The sequence below is a fragment of the Protobothrops mucrosquamatus genome, unplaced genomic scaffold (genome assembly GCF_001527695.2).
Source record: "Protobothrops mucrosquamatus isolate PMUCROS unplaced genomic scaffold, P.Mucros_1.0 scaffold4057, whole genome shotgun sequence".
NCBI lineage: Eukaryota > Metazoa > Chordata > Lepidosauria > Squamata > Viperidae > Protobothrops > Protobothrops mucrosquamatus.
In genome coordinates this window covers 21,248-40,038 of record NW_015389988.1, presented here as the reverse complement: position 1 = coordinate 40,038, position 18,791 = coordinate 21,248, and the positions used below count along the sequence as shown (strand labels likewise).

Genomic DNA, 18,791 nt, shown 5'->3' with positions numbered 1-18,791 from the left:
TACACATTGATGGCTTCAACAGAACTACGCAGGATTCTTTTAAGAGCATGGCAGCTTCTAATACGTCACACTTCCTGCATCAGAGCTGATGCAACTTTTATTCCGCTCTTCCAAAAGAATATGAGGTCACAATTTCCCCGCCTTGATAGTTTTCAAGAGTTGATTCTCTGAAAACATTACTTGTCGGGATTGGGTGCTCCTGAAAGGATGATTAATCATTAAGAACTACGCTGAATTTTTTTTTTCTTTAACCGGAACTTGATTGTGCTCTGGATCCAGATTGCGTGAATATCCATGGAGCTCAATAGCTTTTAAGGGGCGAAGGATTTGAGTTGGGTTTTGTTCAGCCCTGACAGTTTTGTATAATAGTCCTCCTGGGAAATGGAAGAGTAGCATTGTTGAAACGCGTCTTATTTGGGAAAGGAAACAACATTTTAGAGTATTTTGAAGGGAGTATGCTGGCTGGGGAATTCTGGGAGTGGAAGCCCACAAGTCTTAAACTTTGCCAAGGCTGGACACCAATGAGTTGAAACAAAGGCAGGAGATGAGACTGGCTAGCCATTTGTCCAGAATGAGACAAGGAGTCTCCAATCATCTAAAACCCCCCACTTTTGTTCTTGAATTTTCCCTGAGGTTACACCAAATATTTATTTCAGTGTTGATATATTTTTTTTTGAAGGGGCGTCGGCAGAATCATCACACGAACACCTGCCGTCTTGTGAAGGTAATACATTTTCTTTTTTGTGTGTATGTGAGACAAACGTCAAGCTGAGCTATTGGGATTAGGAAACAAATTTGTGAAGCTTTTATACAATTAGAAGTAATCTAGAACATCATAGCCCTCTAGGTGAGATCTGCCCCCACCTTCTTGGCTTTCTGACAGGGCCTCAAAAACTGGCTCTCCTACCTGACTTGGGGCCCCAATGGAGGCATTTCATGCTGGAGGTGGTGAGTGGATTAAAAAGAAGACCCTCTCCCACCCCACGCTGTTGTGTATTGGTTCCTATCTTAGCTCATTTGTATTAGTTTGATGTTTTATATTGTTGCTTTTGTCACGTTGTAAGCCACCCAGAGTTGCTTGACAGTGAGATGAGCAGCATATAAATTTAATAATAATAATAGTACCAATAGTAATAGGAGCCTTGGGTGCAATCCCAAAACGATTGGAGCACCCCTTGAACACCACTGGCATTGACAAGATCACCATTAGTCAATTGCAAAAGGCAGCTTTGCTTGAAACAGCTTACATCAGTGGTTCTCAACCTGTGGGTCGGGACCCCATTTGGGGTCGATCGACCATTTCACGGGGGTCGCCAAGCAAGGCTGTCCGCCATTTTTTTTGTCCGCCATTTTTTCCCCCTTTTCCAGTGGGTGCCTTACCTCCCTTGGGCTGGGCCAGCTTGTGGTCGGCCTGCTCCGTCTCTGCCGCTTGCCAGCTACGCCTCGGCCGGCGCAGGGGGCGGAACCACCCATGTGCGGCGCTCCCGGGCAGGGAAAGTCCTCGACTTATGACCGGTTGGGTAGTCCTCGACTTACGACCGGTTTAGTCCTCGACTTACGACCGGTTTAGTCCTTGACTTATGACGGGTTTAGTCCTCGACTTACGACCAGTTGGGGTCGCGGCATTAAAAAGGTTGAGAACCACTGGCTTACATCCTGCAACCTATAACTGTAACAGCATCAGCCATCCACATTTGTCTCTCCCGGGTGCTTGGGAAGGACTCGCGAGGTGGATAGAAATGCCAAATCCAGTCTGAGCATCTGACCTGACTGTGCAGTGAACAAATAACAATTAGTCCGGTGCTCAAAAAGAATATGAACCGGGACGATTGAGCCAATGCTGCCTCTTTAACCTACTTCTTTTTATTCTTCTAGGGTCAAACGTTGCCATTGGTATGGAAATCTCCGAACCAGTTGGTAAGAAACCACATAGCATAGCTTGAACTGACACCCCCCCCCCCCTCTTTTTGCCTTGCAACCTGGATGTTCTTCCCAATTGGTCCCTTATTATGATCCTCTCTGGTTTGTGGAACTGCTAGGCCAATTTGAAAAGCTAGGTGCTGAGAGATGATTAAATTTGCAGTTTTTCTAGAATGGTATGTTGTTCCCCTGGCTAGTGGTGGGTCCCAGAGGCTCTGCAGTAGATCTGCAAAGGTTCATTTTAGCAATACCAGCAACCGCTTTTTTTCCCATTCTTGAGAAGTAGTGCTTGGGGGGTGTGTGTGTGAGTATTTGTGCAAATGTTCACGGCAGAGGCAGAGAAGATCAGTAATTTAAGGAGCCATATGGAGAAAGCAATGCTGACATCAGGACACCCCCCAAGGATAGTCACTTTCCTTGCCTCGGAGTGAGATCCAGGGCTTGCATTTACCCTTGTTTAATAAAGCTATTTCAAATCACAGAATGGCAGCTAACCCTCCCCTTGACAGCCTTTTCCAGCCTGGTGTCCTCACAGCTAAGCATTATGGAAGCTGTCAACTATCCCCATCAGGAAAGATTGGGGTGGTAGTTTGCTTTTAATTCCCAAATGGATAGAACCCGTACTTTCAGTTTTCATAGGACAGTGGTGGCGAACCTATGGCACGGGTGCCAGAGGCGGCACTCAGAGCCCTCTCTGTGGGCACGCGTGTTGTCGCCCCAGTCCTAGGCTTTCAGCTGGATTTTATAAAACCTTTTCGCTTTAGGCCTCCGCCGCCATGTGCAAAAAAAAAAAAAAAAAGGTTCAATCAGTCAATTTCAACTTCTTGCGGGAAAAAAAATGTTCTTGCAAAGTTGGAATTGATTGATTGAACTTTTTAGTCCCACCCACTCTGCTGTTACCACTGCAGCCATGCCCACCCAATTGGCCACACCCACCCAATTGGTCACACCCAGTCAATGGGCCACACCCGCCTGGCACTCGACGATGCATAAGTGGGTTTTGGGTTGCAGTTTGGGCACTCGGTCTCTAAAAGGTTCGCCATCACTGTCATAGGAAAATAAACAGAGAAGGAGAAAGGAAAGGCGACTAGCATTCAGTAGCTCTCATAAACAGCTCCCTTAGTGAATTCCAGCATACCTTTTACTAAAATGTTATGGTCTGGAGGTTATTTTCAGCATTCCTACCCCTGTAGTTGAGAAAAGGGCTTCTGTGTTAAAATAGCCAAATCTCATGAATAGTAGGCGGCTTGACTTTATTTACTTACAATCAGCCTCCAAGTGGGGGCTGCGAAAATGAAAATTTAAACGTGCAGCTCAACACTCAGCCAGGGGGACAGAGGAAAATAAATGAAAACTGGAACTTAAAACAGGCAACCCCTCTGTAGTAGTCTTGCTAAGCCTTCTCCTGTCCTTCCCAAGAAAGCCACTGAAAAACGTTCCTCTCCTTCAAGTAACTATTTGCATTTTACATTTAGAATAGAGCTGGTCTTCTAGTCCAGCTCCCTGCTCAGGCAGGAGAACCTATACCATTTCAGCTGAGCGACTCTCTAGTCTCCAGCTGTTCCACTGGTTAGTTGTCCTGACTGTTAGGACGTTTCTCCTTGATTCTCCTTTATTCCATCCCAGTAGAAAATGGAGAAACGGCAGTGTCCCCTGAGGAATCGTGGGACCACAAAGAAGAAGCCATTGAACCCGAATTAGCAAGTGGCCCTTCCGGCGACGCAGGGCCCATTGAAGAGAGCACCCAGGAAATGATGGAGGAAGAGGAGGAGATGCCAAAACCCAAATCCATGGTAGCGCCCCCGGGTGCTCCGAAGAAGGAACACGTGAACGTGGTGTTCATTGGACACGTAGGTAAGTTGCGCTAGAGAGCCCGAGAAGTGACTTTGAAGGCAATATTCAGACAGCGAATGGTCCTCCATGGACTTGCCTCCCTAGTTTGATCCACTGTAGGAGAAGAGCAGGCAGGGCTGCGGGCGGAGTGAAGCATGTCATCAGTTTAGAGCAGGGCTTTTCAACCAGTGGTACGGGTACCAGCTGTGGTACATTGGCACCTGGCAGGTGGTACGCGAGCAACCTAGAATAGTAGCAGGGGAGGGGAATTTATTTATTTTTTTATTTTATTTATATTTGGATTTATATCCCGCCCTTCTCCCGTAGGACTCAGGGCGGCTGACAATCTATTTAAAATACATACAAAACAATACAAATTTAAAATTGATTAAAAGGAATATTTAAATATTTGTCGAATTTAAAATATAATTAAAACCCCCCTAAAAATTACCCTAGGCCAGTCCCGCAAGCTGGAATAACCAAGTCTTGAGGGCGCGGCGAAAGGAAGGGAGATCAGGGATAACCCTGATCTCTGGGGGCAGTTCATTCCAGAGGGTGGGAGCTCCCACAGAGAAGGCCCTCCCCCTTGGGGTCGCCAGCCGGCACTGTCTGGTTGACGGCACCCTGAGGAGACCCACTCTATGGGAGCGTACCGGTCGATGGGNAAAAAAAAATCCACCCTAAATTATTAGTTCTGTGCAATTATATAGGACAAAGGCATATGCTGATGGGAAAATTGAGTCCTTTACAAAAAGGAATTAAATAGCTTAGCTGCTCACGAAGAGCTGATTTTAAATATCTTTTGTCTACCTTTTTATTTTTTTAGACGCTGGAAAATCAACAATTGGAGGGCAAATAATGTAAGTAATTCCCCCCCCCCCATACATACTTGATTCAGTCATCTTTTAGCTGGCCTTTTAGTCTGAATCAAAAGGTATAATTATAATCAAAGAATACTGCAGCTGATAATCTGACACGCTTTTATTAGAAAATAACTTTCCATTTTTGTGAGAGCTTGTTAAAACGTTGGTCGGCATTGCTACTGTTCTCTCCACTTCGTAACCTGCCACCTCTTGATCTTCCCAATTCGTTCGGAGGGAAAGTTTTGAACACTTTATTTCAGCGATTCTCAACCTGTGGGTCGGGACCCCATTTGGGGTCGATCGACCATTTCACGGGGGTCGCCAAGCAAGGCTGTCCGCCATTTTTCCCTTTTCCGGCGGGTGCCTTACCTCCCTTGAGCTGGGCCAGCTGGTGGTCGGCCTGCTCCGACTCTGCCGCTTACCAGCTACGCCTCGGCCGGCGCAGGGGGCGGAACCACGCATGCGCGGCGCTCCCGGGCAGGGAAAGTCCTCGACTTACGACCGGTTGGGTAGTCCTCAACCTACGACCGGTTTAGTCCTTGACTTACGACCGGTTGTCCTCGACTTACAACCGGTTGGGGTCACGGCATTAAAAAGGTTGAGAACCACTGCTTTATTTTATCTGCAGCTGTGCATTCTTGAAACCATAGACTGCCCAAATGGGGTTCAGTTTCTGCTCAAGCCATTTCATTCCATAGGTAGACTTCAACTTACAAATTTACGGTCATAAGTGTTGATGGTTGTAAAATGGGACACCTGTCCGGTCTGATTTTACAACCTTTTTGTGGTGGCCATTAAGCAAACACCCATGGTTGTATAGCAAACACTACAGTCGTAAAACAAGCATTGCAGTTGTAAAGCACACCTTTTTAAAATTGTGGTTACGTGACCATGGGACACGTTGCCGAGGACTCAAAATTTGGTCATGTGACTTCAGGGGGTTATTGGAATGTTGGAACTGGGCTGTAAGTGTCTTTTGGGGCGGGGTCCATCGTAACTTCAGACCGTCACTAAGGGGACTGGTCGTAAGTCAAGGAAACCTGTCCTTGCTCTTTTTCTAAAACAAAACTGCAACTCTGTTAAAACTGCTTTCTACTCCATGTGTTCCTTCTTCGTATCTCACGTACCGAATTCTTTTCAGGTATTTGACCGGCATGGTTGATAAAAGAACGCTCGAAAAATATGAAAGAGAAGCTAAAGAAAAAAACAGAGAAACCTGGTACGAAGCCTACATTTTAAAATTTAACCCCCGTTAAATGATGATAGCCTCTCCTTGCCTCGTGTCCTCCAGATGTGCTTGGCCTAGCTTTCAGAATCCCTGAGTGTTTGAACCGGATCCTGGCTTGCTGACTTTGGAAGACACGAGAAATTGTACATCAAGATAAAATTAGGCTTCCAGTTCTATAAATAAATGCAACAGGCTTAACACAATTTCTAGGTTGTTTCATCATGGAGCTAGCTGGAAAAAGGAGGGGGGGGTGAATGGGCTGCATGGGTGCCACAGCATGCTCTCTGGGGGAATCCTGGGAGCTGAAGTCCACACTTCTTGAGGTTGAGAAACACTGAACTACATTTCTGACCTTGAGCATTGTCTGCGCAAGGAATGGATGTCATGCCAATTAAAAGCTGTAATCCCAAACATCCCCCTTGCCTGCTTGAGGAATTCCCAGTGTTGGTATAATGTCATCACAAATCATTTCAATTTAGGTTCTTGGGCAGTTCATTATAAATTTGATTTGTAATTGTCTGGGTTCATTTTCCAGAGGGAAATTAGCTCTTCTGCCAAGTTCTGAGCAATTAGCAGCTAAGAAAGTCTTTTTGCAATTGGGAAAATGCAGTGAGTTGGCAAATAGACAATAAAGAGTAGACATAGCCTTATACCTCAGTGGAATCTTAAGCTGTCCTGAGAGAACACGACACACAGAGTAGATTTTTCCCGAGGAAAGGAAATCTGGTTGTCCCGTGGAAGAGAGAACAGGAGGAAACCTCAAACCTGTAAACTGGACTGAGAAATTGATAACAATCTAGAAGAACGCAGTACCAACCCACATATATCAGTTGCAAATTTAGACCTGCATTCGCCATTCACAACAGATGTACAAAGGGGGTGTGGCTTCAATCACATGGCTGTGACCCCCATCTTAACTTATTTTACTCCCCTGCCTGCAGATAATCCCTTGCACGTCCCATTTCCTGAGACACATGCCAGAGCCCAAAATAAAACCCACAACTGCATAGAACACGGGTGTCTAGTCGTGGCAACTTTTAAGACGTGTGGACTTCAACTCCCAGAATTCCCCAGCCAGCAAGTGGCCAAGGTTGGACACACCCCTAAATATAGAAGCATTTCGCGTAGCTGTTGGGAAGGCTGAGAACGTTCGAATAAAGTTTTAGGATAGAACCTATCATAAATTCTCCCAAGAACGAGTGTAATTAATCAATTTTATATCAGATATTTCCCTTCTTATTTTTTTTTTGTAATAGGTATCTCTCTTGGGCCTTAGACACAAACCAGGAAGAGCGGGACAAGGGGAAAACGGTGGAAGTAGGCCGTGCGTATTTCGAAACAGAAAAGAAACACTTCACAATTTTAGATGCTCCAGGGCATAAGAGCTTCGTTCCAAATATGATAGGTGGTGCTTCTCAAGCTGATTTAGCTGTATTGGTAAGAGCCTTTCTTGTTTATGGATCAGTTGGAGAACTGTTTTAATTCATCTACCTTTGTTTTATAGTTGTGTTCTTTATTTTAAAATTGCCCAGTAGCTGGTAAGCTGGCGCTGAAAAATTAACAGTAAAGCAGATTAAAAAGTATAATAAAAACATGTATTAGATTCTCTATCAATCTTTGAAATGTTCTTCTACTGGAGAAATAAGAAAATGAAGCAGTATTTTTCAGTATGGTCTCAAGTTATTAACAAGGAAAAGGTTGAGTTTGCCTATATATTAATATTTTTTCCTCGGGACTGGTTCTGTAGACTTTTGCCCTTTGTTTTTTTTTTCATTTTGTTGTTATTTTTTTTATTGTATTGTCATTGCGTAGTTTATTTTTGCTGTTAAGTCCAGTAATTATAGAAATGGCTATTTAAATATTGTGCTATAGCAGTCTATAAAGGACCTGTGCAGTTCTTGTAGCTACTGTATATAGAGTGACCTGCTTGGTTACACCTTTTTAACTCACCGTGTACCTGTTCAGGAGATTGTATTGTGAAACTGGTATCAGTGATAAAAAATTGCTCATGTAGGCACCCCGTGGGCTGGTCGTAATTCTCAGCATAAAACCTTAAAGCAAAGCTTTTACTTTGAGAGCTGTCTGGTAATCATCTTACTACCCAGAGGCAAATCAGATTGCATGGTAGCCCGACCCTCCAAAGCTTTAACTAGATTTATTCTTTCAACCAGGTAATCTCTGCGAGAAAAGGGGAATTTGAAACAGGTTTCGAGAAAGGAGGGCAGACGAGAGAGCACGCCATGCTAGCAAAAACGGCGGGTGTAAAACACTTAATAGTTCTCATTAACAAAATGGACGACCCAACTGTGAACTGGAGTAACGAAAGGCAAGTACTTGAGTTCAGTTCTGCTTTGTGCCAAAATTGCACGTTAAGAGTAGCGAGTATTTGGCTGATAACTTCCAGAAATGGAGCCGGGCTCATACACTTTGGATGGAGAAAGTCCAAAGATCAGGTGTAATTACCCTAATGAAAGCAGGTACGTGTGGAAGCCTGTGCTAGCCCCAAAGGTGCTTTTTCAGGACTTTCTTGTTTTTCTTCTGAAGATGTTTTGCTTCTCATCCAAGGAGCTTCTTCAGCTCTTGACTAGATGGTGGAGTCTTGAAAAGGATGCAAATGACTAGCTGTCTGCAAGGAGTATAAATCTTTCCGTTCCCCACCATGCAGTCAGAGCTGAAGAAGCTTCTTGGATGAGAAATGAAAAGTCTTCAAAGAAAAACAAGAAAGTCCAGTTGCCTCCTGAAAAAAAACAGTTTTGGGACAACCAGGATCTGGAGGATTAAGAATCTCCAGAGACTTTAACCCCATGCTAGTTTTCTCCATTAGTCGAAAGGTATGAATTTGACTTCAATTTGAGTTCAATTCTAGCGTGCAGGTTGTCCTCAACTTACAGCCACCTGTTTAGTGGCCGTTTGAAGTTACAACAGCCCTGGGAAAAGTGACTGGGCACCAGTCTTCACCCTTGCAAGCATCGCCGCATGCTTGTACTCCTGCGATCAACATTGGGGCGATTGGCAACGCATTTATGAGGTTGCGCCATCCCAGGGTCAAGGGATCGCTAGGTGTGGCCTTCCCTACCAACTTCCAACAAGCATAGTCAAAGGGAAAAGGCAGATTGGCTTAACAACAATGACAGCGATTCATTTAACAACCTTGGGGGGAAAGGTGGTGAAATCATGACTCACTGAACAGCGAGGCAACAGAAATTCTTGTCCCAGTTGTAGTCATTAGTTGAGGACTTCCGGTGGCTCTATTTTGAGGTGAAACTTGCATGAGGGTGAGGATGGTGACGAGAGACTGACAACGCTGGACCACCAAATATTTTTTTATATATATAAATTTTTTTATTAATTTTCTAATTTTACATTTTGGTATTTAAAAAGCAACGTGGTGTCTGGGTTAATCAATAGTTCAGTAACATGCAAAATGTTTTGATAACAAATCTCAAACTACAACCTCAAATATTTCCTCTCCTTTCCCCTTAATATCTACTATCTCATATTTAAGCTAATACAGTTCTTATTATATCAACTAAATAAAAATATCATTATTACATTTATCAATACGTTTTTAGGTTATACATATCTTAATTACTTTTACATTCAGTCTTTACATTCAGTCAATGTCCTGCTATTAGTTTTATTCTGTTCTTAGCCAGCCTCTCTGGCTAAGTGGCTTGATGGCTCGTCTCAGCCTCTCATATATTTTTTTTCTCCCCCGTGGCCCATCTTTCAGGTATGAAGAATGTAAAGAAAAACTGGTGCCATTCTTGAAGAAAGTGGGGTTCAACCCCAAAAAGGACATTCACTTCATGCCCTGCTCGGGACTGACTGGCGCGAATCTCAAAGAGCCATCTGACTTTTGCCCTTGGTATATGTAAGTATCTCATTTTGCCACATTTTTTTCCTTTCTTTCTACGACCCTGTTATTCAGGGGTCTTCAAACTTGGCCACTTTAAGACCTGTGGACTTCAACTCCCAGAATTCCTCAGCCAGCCCTCAGGGGCTGGCTGAGGAATTCTGGGAGTTGAAGTCCACAGGTCTTAAAGTGGCCAAGTTTGAAGACCCCTGCTGTAATTCCTTGCATCATTCCCCTTGGGGAGGAGACAGGGCGACTGAATGGAGCCAGGGGAATTCTGGGAGTTGAAGTCCACACATCTTAAAAGGTACCGAGGTTGAGAAACAGTCCTCTAGTGCAGGGGTGTCAAACTGCCGGCCCGCGGGCTGGATGCATCATAGCGAAACCACGCCCACCCTATTGCCGGCAACGGCAAAAAAAAGTCATGTGACATTGCAAGTTTGACACCCCTGCTCTACTAGTGCAAGTGGCTCCCAAGTGATCTTTCTGTGCAATTACAGTTTTGGCTGAGGATTATGGGGATTGGGGCCCCAGACACCAGAGGCTGCCAAGTTAAGGAAGGACCCTCTCACCGCGGCGCATTTTTCTGAAGATCGCACAGGGGCCCACAAGAGCGTATCTAACACAAGCAGACAACTAGGCTATGAAGTATTGCCACGTTTCAGTTTGCCCAAAGAGAATCAAGATGTCACATTTGATATTTGAGGATAGAACACTCTGTTCATTGAGTTCTTCACGTTCTCCGCAGTTGCTGATAAAAAGGCAGGATTTAACTCCTGCAGCCCCATCCGGTACCTCCACTTGAGTATATCTCACAAAGAACCTTGCTGGGTTTAGATGTTAGTTGCATCCTGGATAGAAATTTTGTCCATAATCAAAAACGTACCATAGATTTTGATCCTGTATTCCTCTTTTTTTTTTTTTTCCCCCTCCAGCGGGCTACCATTTATTCCATATTTGGATAACTTGCCAAATTTCAACCGATCACTTGATGGACCAATCAGGCTGCCAATTGTTGATAAATATAAGGTACGCAACTACATAAATACTAGGTATATTTGTGTTGATAAGTAAAAGGTACAATTCCAACACTAGTGTAGGAGTAGGAGTAGGTACGCAACTTAACCTGGAAAGTATAATACTCTTGCTTTAGGGGGGCAGTCACATGGCACAGTTAACTCTTGATAAGGGAATCAGACCCTGTTTTGACCATATTCTCTTAACCTGGTTGTTGTTTTCTCATTCTCTCCCTCCCCCCACGCGAAGGATATGGGCACGGTGGTGTTGGGTAAACTGGAATCGGGGTCTATTTGCAAAGGACAGCAGCTCGTGATGATGCCAAACAAGGTATGTCGTGTTTTATCTTTAAGCCTCTTTCAGTTCATCTAGCAAATGTTTAATTCTGGAGCGTCCAGCCTTGGCATCTTTAAGACTTGGGGAATTCATCTCCCAGAATTGAAGCAGGGGTGTCCAGCCTTGGCAACTTTAAGACTTGGGGACTTCAACTCCCAGAATTCCTCAGCCAGTTGGACACCCCTGGTTTAGTTAAAGGAACTCTTTAAATTTGGGCTGCTGCTTTATAATAGCAGATAACGGGGTACCAATCGCAACCGGCAAGGCGGAGGATGAATTTTGCAGGGGATATCAGTAAGCTGAAGACCAGATTGCATTATTAGGTCAAAGTCTGATATGCAAAGTTTATTTTCTTCCTCTTTCCTGTAAAAGAACGTGACAGCCCTGTTAGTTTAAGAAAAGAGAGTAAACAGATACTCCTATTACAGTATTGAATTCTGGAGCCTCCCATTTCCCACAGGAATTGTTTAACAATGAGGTTGTTGCTCACTTGGGTTTTTGTTTTCTCCTCAAACGTCCCAGAGTGGTTGGCCTTTAAGATTTGAGCCCGTCCTGTGTTCTGCAGTATCCTTGAATCTCTGCAGTCAAACAGGAGGTAGAGATAAAAAAGCAGTTCTTGGCAAAACCACTCCCAGGTTTGCAGATACATTCTAGAAATAGAAGCTTGAATGAAGCAAAAAAAATAATGGAAGTTGCTAGAATGCAGCTTTTCTATTTCTGTGCCCAGCCTTTTTCAGTGTTTTCACACAAAGAAAGTACAAATACAGAGATACAGTATTAACAACTCCCCAGTGCATAGACCTGGCAGAAGATGCACCCCAAAAGCAATATTTGGATAGAAATTACCGTCAAGAGGTAGGATTCAGAAGAAACTTGGCACGAATCTTTTTAAAGCTCAGAAACAATTAAAACGAAATAAGAAGCGGGGAAATAAAAAATACAGGCAGATTACTCTGAATATTTCAAAATGGATTGTTTGAAAAAAATGATTTCCGATGTTAATTAGGTGCTCACACCGCTCGGAAGGTGCTTACCCTTCACTGAATTTTAACTGAGAAATATGTGTGAGGGTTAACTTCCTAGCCATCTGCTTTTCCACTCTAAAAAAGCCTGCTCAGCAAGGACAGAGTTTGGGTCATCAAAACCTCGAGCAGATGTTCCCTTAACGCTTAATCCTTTCCCAGAAATGTTCCTGAAAGGGGGGTTCAAATTTCATGCAGTTGCATAAATGTCATATTTCCTGAACAGTTGGCAGGAAAGCAAAAACCGAACGTCATCTGTCTTCGGTAAAACTATATGCCAGAGATGGGCAAACTTTTCAGAGCGAGGAACACTGCTTAAGTGTTTAGTATTTAATGGGGAAAAAACTGTGGACCAAATGTAGCTTTTCACTATTTTCAGGAGAGGCTGGGGTAGGGTGCCTAAGTTCACAGTGATAAAAAAAATGCAGTCTTATTTAAGGCTTATGGTAAAGTCTTCCTATGTTCTCACTCTGGCTCTGAAAGAAAATTAGATATATTTTTTTTAATTTTCGTTCTAGCTGGAGACAATGCCCAAATCCTAAAGATGGGCTCAGAAGCTCCGTATTTCTCCCTGAAATCAGTGAAAAATCTGCAGTACTACTGTTAGGATGTGGAAAGCCAACAAGGAAAAATAATAAAACTGACTTGAGTTCTTAAGGCCTGTGGTGGTTATTAAATAGCCAGGCATTCTTTCTACCCTGATTCTTGCCTTTAAAACACATATTTCTCTGCATGTTTACCTTCAAGCAAGGGACTTCGTTTCGCAACTTTTGGCTCTCCGCCAGTCCTCAAATTTTAGTGGATGGGATGTGGTTTCTGAAGTTATAAATAACCGGCATGAGGGTTGTCTGTCTGGCTCAGGGCCATGTTTAGGTCCTTAGTTTTCAAAAGATTGAAGACCAAAGCAATCCTACCCGATTTTGTTGGGGCAGTCAAAACAGCAGGTTCGTGACAAAAAGAGGGACATTTCTATCCCCCATCCCAAGAGTTTTTAATTCAAAATACAGTAACACGTTTCATATGTGTGTCTTAAAAACGGAATGTTTTCCTACATTGTTCAGTTTGCTTGCCAAAGGGAAAAAAAAACATTGGTTGTGAGTTCCTTAAGAAAAGGACACGGAAAATTCCAGGTTAAAAAATACGCATTCAGTAGTTATAGTTCCTTAGACAGGGACAGTGCTGGCTCAATGGAGTATTATTTCTGGAGTAATAAAGTGACAGCGAGTGAAGTCTCAGGATGATGAGGATAATTAGTTAAATTTATATGCCACCCAATTTCAGAAATTAAAGTAGACTAGGTAACACCATCAGTGCTAGGTAATCCTTATCATCATCAGTGCTAGATAATATCAGTGCTACTTAGCACTGATGATGTTACCTGGCTGGATAATGAAACGTCTGCAAAAAAACCCACAATTAAGCTCAGAGAGCCCCAAGGACCCCACAATTCAATCCTGAGCTACAAATAAATTCTCTTCTATTGGCATTCCTGGACAGAGGTATAGACTTTTACATGCAGAAATATTTATTTGGGAGACCATGTTGTAATTGTAAACCCCAAAAGCAAGACGCTCTAAAACAATGCTGTTATTTCATGAGATATTAATCTTGGTATCCCCCCCAAAAAAATCATCCAATATGTAGATGGCAGGTAACAACTCAGCCTTTTGCATGAGCCTAAAATATTGTTGAGCACGCACGACACGTCATGGAGACACGATCTCTTTTTTTTTTTTTCAGCACAACGTGGAAGTCCTTGGGATCCTTTCCGACGACGTAGAGACCGAGGCTGTAGCTCCAGGTGAAAATCTGAAGATCCGACTGAAAGGAATCGAAGAGGAGGAAATTCTCCCGGGGTTTATACTCTGTGATCTTAATAACCTGTGTCATTCTGGACGCACATTTGATGCTCAGGTATGCCTCCTGAAGGAGGACTGTTCTCTAATTTGGAATAGCTGTTGCTGACTAGAAGGGGCAGCGCCCATCTCTGTTTCAAGGCCATTGAGCCAGCCATTTCTGTGGCCATGTGGCCAGCATGATGTCATGGAGCTCTCTTACCTTCCCACCAAAGTGGTACCTATTTATCTACTCGCAGTTGCATGCTTTTAAATTGCTGGGTTGGCAGCAGCTGGAGCGAGGACAGGAGCTCATCCCTTCTCCTGGCGCTTGGGTCTCAAACCTGGGTTGACGGCTTTCCAGCTGACAAGCCCAGTGTCTTAACTGGACTAACCTTTGGACTCCAAGGTCCCTTCCAACTTTATTATTATTATTATTATTAACCACTGAGCCATCGGGCCACCCAATTTGGAATAGGCATTACTGAAACCAGATTGATTTAACTGGCCTCTTCTTGATTACAGATAGTGATCATTGAACACAAATCCATCATCTGCCCAGGTTACAATGCGGTGCTGCATATTCATACCTGCATTGAAGAAGTCGAGATTACAGTAAGTGTTTGGGGATCGACAAATTCCCGCTTGTGGCAAAGACAGCAAAGATGATCAGGGGACTGGAGGCTAAAGCATATAAGGAACAGCTGCTGGAATTGGGTATGTCTAGTTTAACAAAGAGAAGGACGAGGGGGGGACATGATAGCAGTGTTCCAATATCTCAGGGGCTGCCCCAAAGAAGAGGGAGTCAAGCTATTCTCCAAAGGGCCTGAAGGCAGGACGAGAAGCAACGGATGGAAACTGATCAAGGAGAGAAGCAACCTAGAACTAAGGAGAAACTTCCTGACAGTTAGAACAATTAACCAGTGGAACAACCTGCCTCCAGAAGCGGTGAATGCTCCAACACTGGAAGTTTTTAAGAAGAGACTGGACAGCCATTTGTCCGAAATGGTATAGAGTTTCCTGCCTGAGCAGGGGGTTGGACTAGATGACCTCCAAGGTCCCTTCCAACTTTACTATTATTATTATTATTAACTAGTCTTTAGAGCAAATATCTTTGGTTAAAAGGGTCCGAGGGGGAAAGGCAAGTTTTGCCTAGCTTTTCCCAAAGGTGCTTTTTCAAACTTTTGTTTTTCCTTGAAGGCGTTTCTCTCCTCATCCAAGAAGCTCCTTCAGTTCTGCTCCAGAACTGAAGAAGCTTCTGGGATGAGAATTGAAATGTCTTCAAGGAAAAACAAAGTCCAGTTGCCTTTTGAAAAAGCCTCTTTGGGACAACCATGATCTGGATGCCTGAGAATCTCCACAGACGTTTAGCCTAGCTTCGTGTTGTTTTCAAGAGGTCATAATCAGTTGGATTTATCCGAAGTAAACCGTAAGCTTTAGTACCTAACCCGCATTGGCTAGAGTCACACAACCTCCTAAATCAACCAGAATCAGCTCAGCTCCTTCGATCTACTAGAGAGAAGCTGCTTCCATGCCTCCCGAAAAGTTCCACATTTTGGAGGAAGGATGAAAGCAGCAAATGCTTTGGAGTAGATGGCAAGAACTTGGGGGGAAATGTTAAAACGGAGAGCATTCCTTCAGGCTTCCGTTTGTGAAATGAGTGTGTGACACACACACACACACACAGGTTTTCTTTTCCTTCCGCAGGCCTTAATCTGCCTGGTAGACAAGAAATCAGGAGAGAAGAGCAAAACACGGCCCCGTTTTGTCAAACAAGATCAAGTATGCATTGCCCGTTTACGGACGGCAGGAACGATCTGCCTCGAGACATTCAAAGACTTCCCTCAAATGGGCCGCTTCACCTTAAGAGACGAAGGTAGGGCAAGCATAAACGGTTCTTGTGGCTTTGGGGTAAGATCCAGATCTCCGGACAGCGGCCCTTCAAATCTACAAGTAGTCCCCGACTTGCAAACCATTCCTTCAGTGACCTTGTGTTTATTTTTATTTGATTATTTACATTCCGCCTTATCGTTTTTTACAAATGGTAAAAGGTACAAGGTGGCCAACGTACCCAACACCCCTTCCTCCTTCAATTTCCCCCACAGCAACAATCCCACGAGGTGAGTTGGGCTGGGAGAGAGTGGTCAGCCCAAGGTCACCCAGCTGGTTTTCATGGTAGAGGCGGAACTAGAACTGACTGTCTCCTGGTGACTGGCCCAAATCACCCAGCTGACTTTCATGCCAAAGGCAGGATGAAAACTGATTGTCACTTGGTGATTGGCTCAAAGTCACCAGGCCGGCTTTTTGGTCTAAGATGGGACTTGAATTCACGGGTCTCTTGCTTTTTAACCTGGTGCCTTAACCACTAGACCAGGGATAGGCAACCTTGGCTCTTTTATGACTCGTGGACTTCAACTCCCAGAATTCCTGAGCCAGCATGGGGGAACTATGGCCCCTTCATGATTTGTGGACTTTAACTCCCAGAATTCCTGAACCAGCATGGGGGAACTATGGTCCTTTCATGACTCGTGGACTTCAACTCCCAGAATTCCTGAGCCAGCATGGGGGAAACTTTGGCCCCTTCATGACTCATGGACCAACTCCCAGAATTCCTGAGCCAGCATGGGGGAACTATGGCCCCTTCATGACTCGTGGACTTCAACTCCCAGAATTCCTGAGCCAGCATGGGGGAACTATGGCCCCTTCATGACTCGTGGACTTCAACTCCCAGAATTCCTGAGCCAGCATGGGGGAACTATGGTCCCTTCGTGGCTTGTGGACTTCAACTCCCAGAATTCCTGAGCCAGCATGGCTCAGCTGGGAAACCTATTTCCCCTCAGCATGGCTGGTTCAGGAATTCTGGGAGTTGAAGTCCATGAGTCATAAAAGAGCCAAGGTTGCCTACCCCTGCACTAGACCAAACCGGCCGTCATATATTTTGCTTTATTTGATGTGAGACCCTGAGGAAAAAAACCCGTTTCCTAATGGTGCTTTTCTAACTTTTTCTTTTTTAGGTAAAACCATTGCAATTGGTAAAGTTCTGAAGTTGGTTCCAGAGAAGGACTAAACATTGTTTTTGACAAGCCTGCACAAATACTGTAAGGAGAGGGGGGAAAAAATGACTTTGCAGAGCCCTATTCCACATTGCCTTCTTTCTTTTCTTCCCACTGCCCCCCCCCTCTTTTGCAAAGATGAGATTTCACAGCAAAGGTCCACATTGTCAGCTTTCTCATATTGAGAGCTTTGCTATGCCACTGTTGAATTTTACCCCTGAAAAATTTCATTTTTTTTTGTTTTGTTTTGTTTTGGTTGTTCCTCCTCCTACTCTTCCTCCCCCTCTTCCTAAATTCAGCTCCCTCGGAAAGATTTGGCAATAGCTTTGTAAGTGATGTGGACATAATTGCCTAGAATTATGAGAAAAAAAAAATAAGTCTACAGGATTTCTGTTTAATTGTCCCCTCCCATCAGACGGAAGCATTTTTCAAGGCAGATCATTCAGGTGTGTGCATGCGTGCACATGTTGCAAAACACAATTACCATGTTAATAAACTCTCCAATTTGAAATCTTTTTTTTTTTTTTGGTATCTTAATTACTTTGGAATAACGTTTCTATCCGGATGTAATGTCTGCCGCATTCATGTTTAACCTGCAGAGTTAACATTTGACGGGGTTTTCTAGGGGGAAAAAACGGGTTCCTATCTTTGACAGATCCCCGACTGTGTTTTAAATGAAGCAATTACACCAGCGTTTCTCAACCTCGACAACTTTTAAGATACTTGTGGACTTCCAACTCCCAGAACTCCCCAGTAAGCACGACTGGCTGAGGAATTCTGGGAGTTGAAGTCCACATATCTTAAAAGTTGCTGTGATTGAGAAACGTGGAATTAGATCATTGACAAAACTCGTATTAAAGTTTCCTCTGCCCCATCCTTTTCAGGGGTTCAAAAACCATCCAAATAACTTCATGCAAATATGGTACTATTTCATTAGCGATGCATCAATATATCTCAATCTTAATTTAACACACGTGTGCAGGCACAGGGTAAAAAGTAAGATCTTCCAAATCTGTCCTGGAGAATATCATCGTTATTATCTTTTTTTTTCTAGCAGCACAGGCTGGTGACTAAAACAAGTTGGACTGTTATATCACAACTCTTGCAATAACTCTGGCATGCCATCGTGTTCAGTATGAAAACTGAACTCGGGCGCCAGCTTAGGATTTTAAAACTTCCTCTGCTACCTTTCTTGGAAGCCTGGAGAATCTTTGTAGTTTTTCTTTTTCTTTTTTTGGAGAGGTTGATTTGAAGGGAAGGCGATGAGTAAGAGAGGCGTGTAAATCCTCTTCAATCAACAACTGGATGTTGTCTCGATAATTGCCACTTTGTCCTCAAAGCGAAGTCATTTAAATCTTGAGTTAGAATCAAGCAGAGTCTATAATTTTTTTTTGTGCATACCAGGCAATGTGAGCTGGCTTCACCTTCCCCAAATGGTTTTCTGGAGATCTATCCAAGTTCCAGTTCTCAGATGTTGGGGTCGAGTTTTCGGAAAGTGACAGCCCCAACACAGCTTCCGGGCGCTTGGATGAGGAAATTTCAAGAACCTACAAGGAAGCAAAGCTGAGTGACAGGACGTGGATTGAGACCTGTGCTTCTCAACCTTGGCAGCTTGAAGATGTGTAGACTTCAACTCTTGGAATTCCCCAGCCAGCATTCAATTCTGGGACTTGCAGTCCACACACCTGCAAGATGCCAAGGTTGAGAAACACTGCATTGAGGTAGTTGGTAAGACTAGGATACTAAGCTCGTATCCTGGGCAAGGAGTGGCAGGCAGCATCACTACCATTGCTAGGAATATAAGCTGTAGGAGAATAACAGTGGTGCT

General features: G+C 43.9%; 1 protein-coding gene across 1 annotated transcript; it reads left to right on the top strand.

Annotated features, from left to right (window-relative positions):
- Positions 1-704: 704 nt before the first annotated feature.
- On the top strand, positions 705-17,477 carry GSPT1 (G1 to S phase transition 1). The gene is made up of 14 exons (XM_015827909.1): positions 705-724; positions 1,876-1,917; positions 3,547-3,774; positions 4,580-4,613; positions 5,758-5,835; positions 7,101-7,281; positions 8,016-8,170; positions 9,578-9,718; positions 10,636-10,729; positions 10,967-11,047; positions 13,816-13,989; positions 14,436-14,525; positions 15,618-15,786; positions 16,925-17,477. The coding sequence occupies exons 2-14, from the start codon at positions 1,896-1,898 to the stop codon at positions 16,975-16,977; spliced, it is 1,500 nt and encodes a 499-aa protein (XP_015683395.1). The 5' UTR covers positions 705-724; positions 1,876-1,895; the 3' UTR covers positions 16,978-17,477.
- Positions 17,478-18,791: the final 1,314 nt, after the last annotated feature.

Coding starts and splice junctions, on each gene's coding strand:
- GSPT1 (XM_015827909.1), top strand. CDS start 1,896: ATGGAAATCTCCGAACCAGTTG. Junction 1,918..3,546: donor GGAAATCTCCGAACCAGTTG/GTAAGAAACCAC, acceptor ATTCCATCCCAG/TAGAAAATGGAGAAACGGCA. Junction 10,730..10,966: donor CAATTGTTGATAAATATAAG/GTACGCAACTAC, acceptor CCCCACGCGAAG/GATATGGGCACGGTGGTGTT.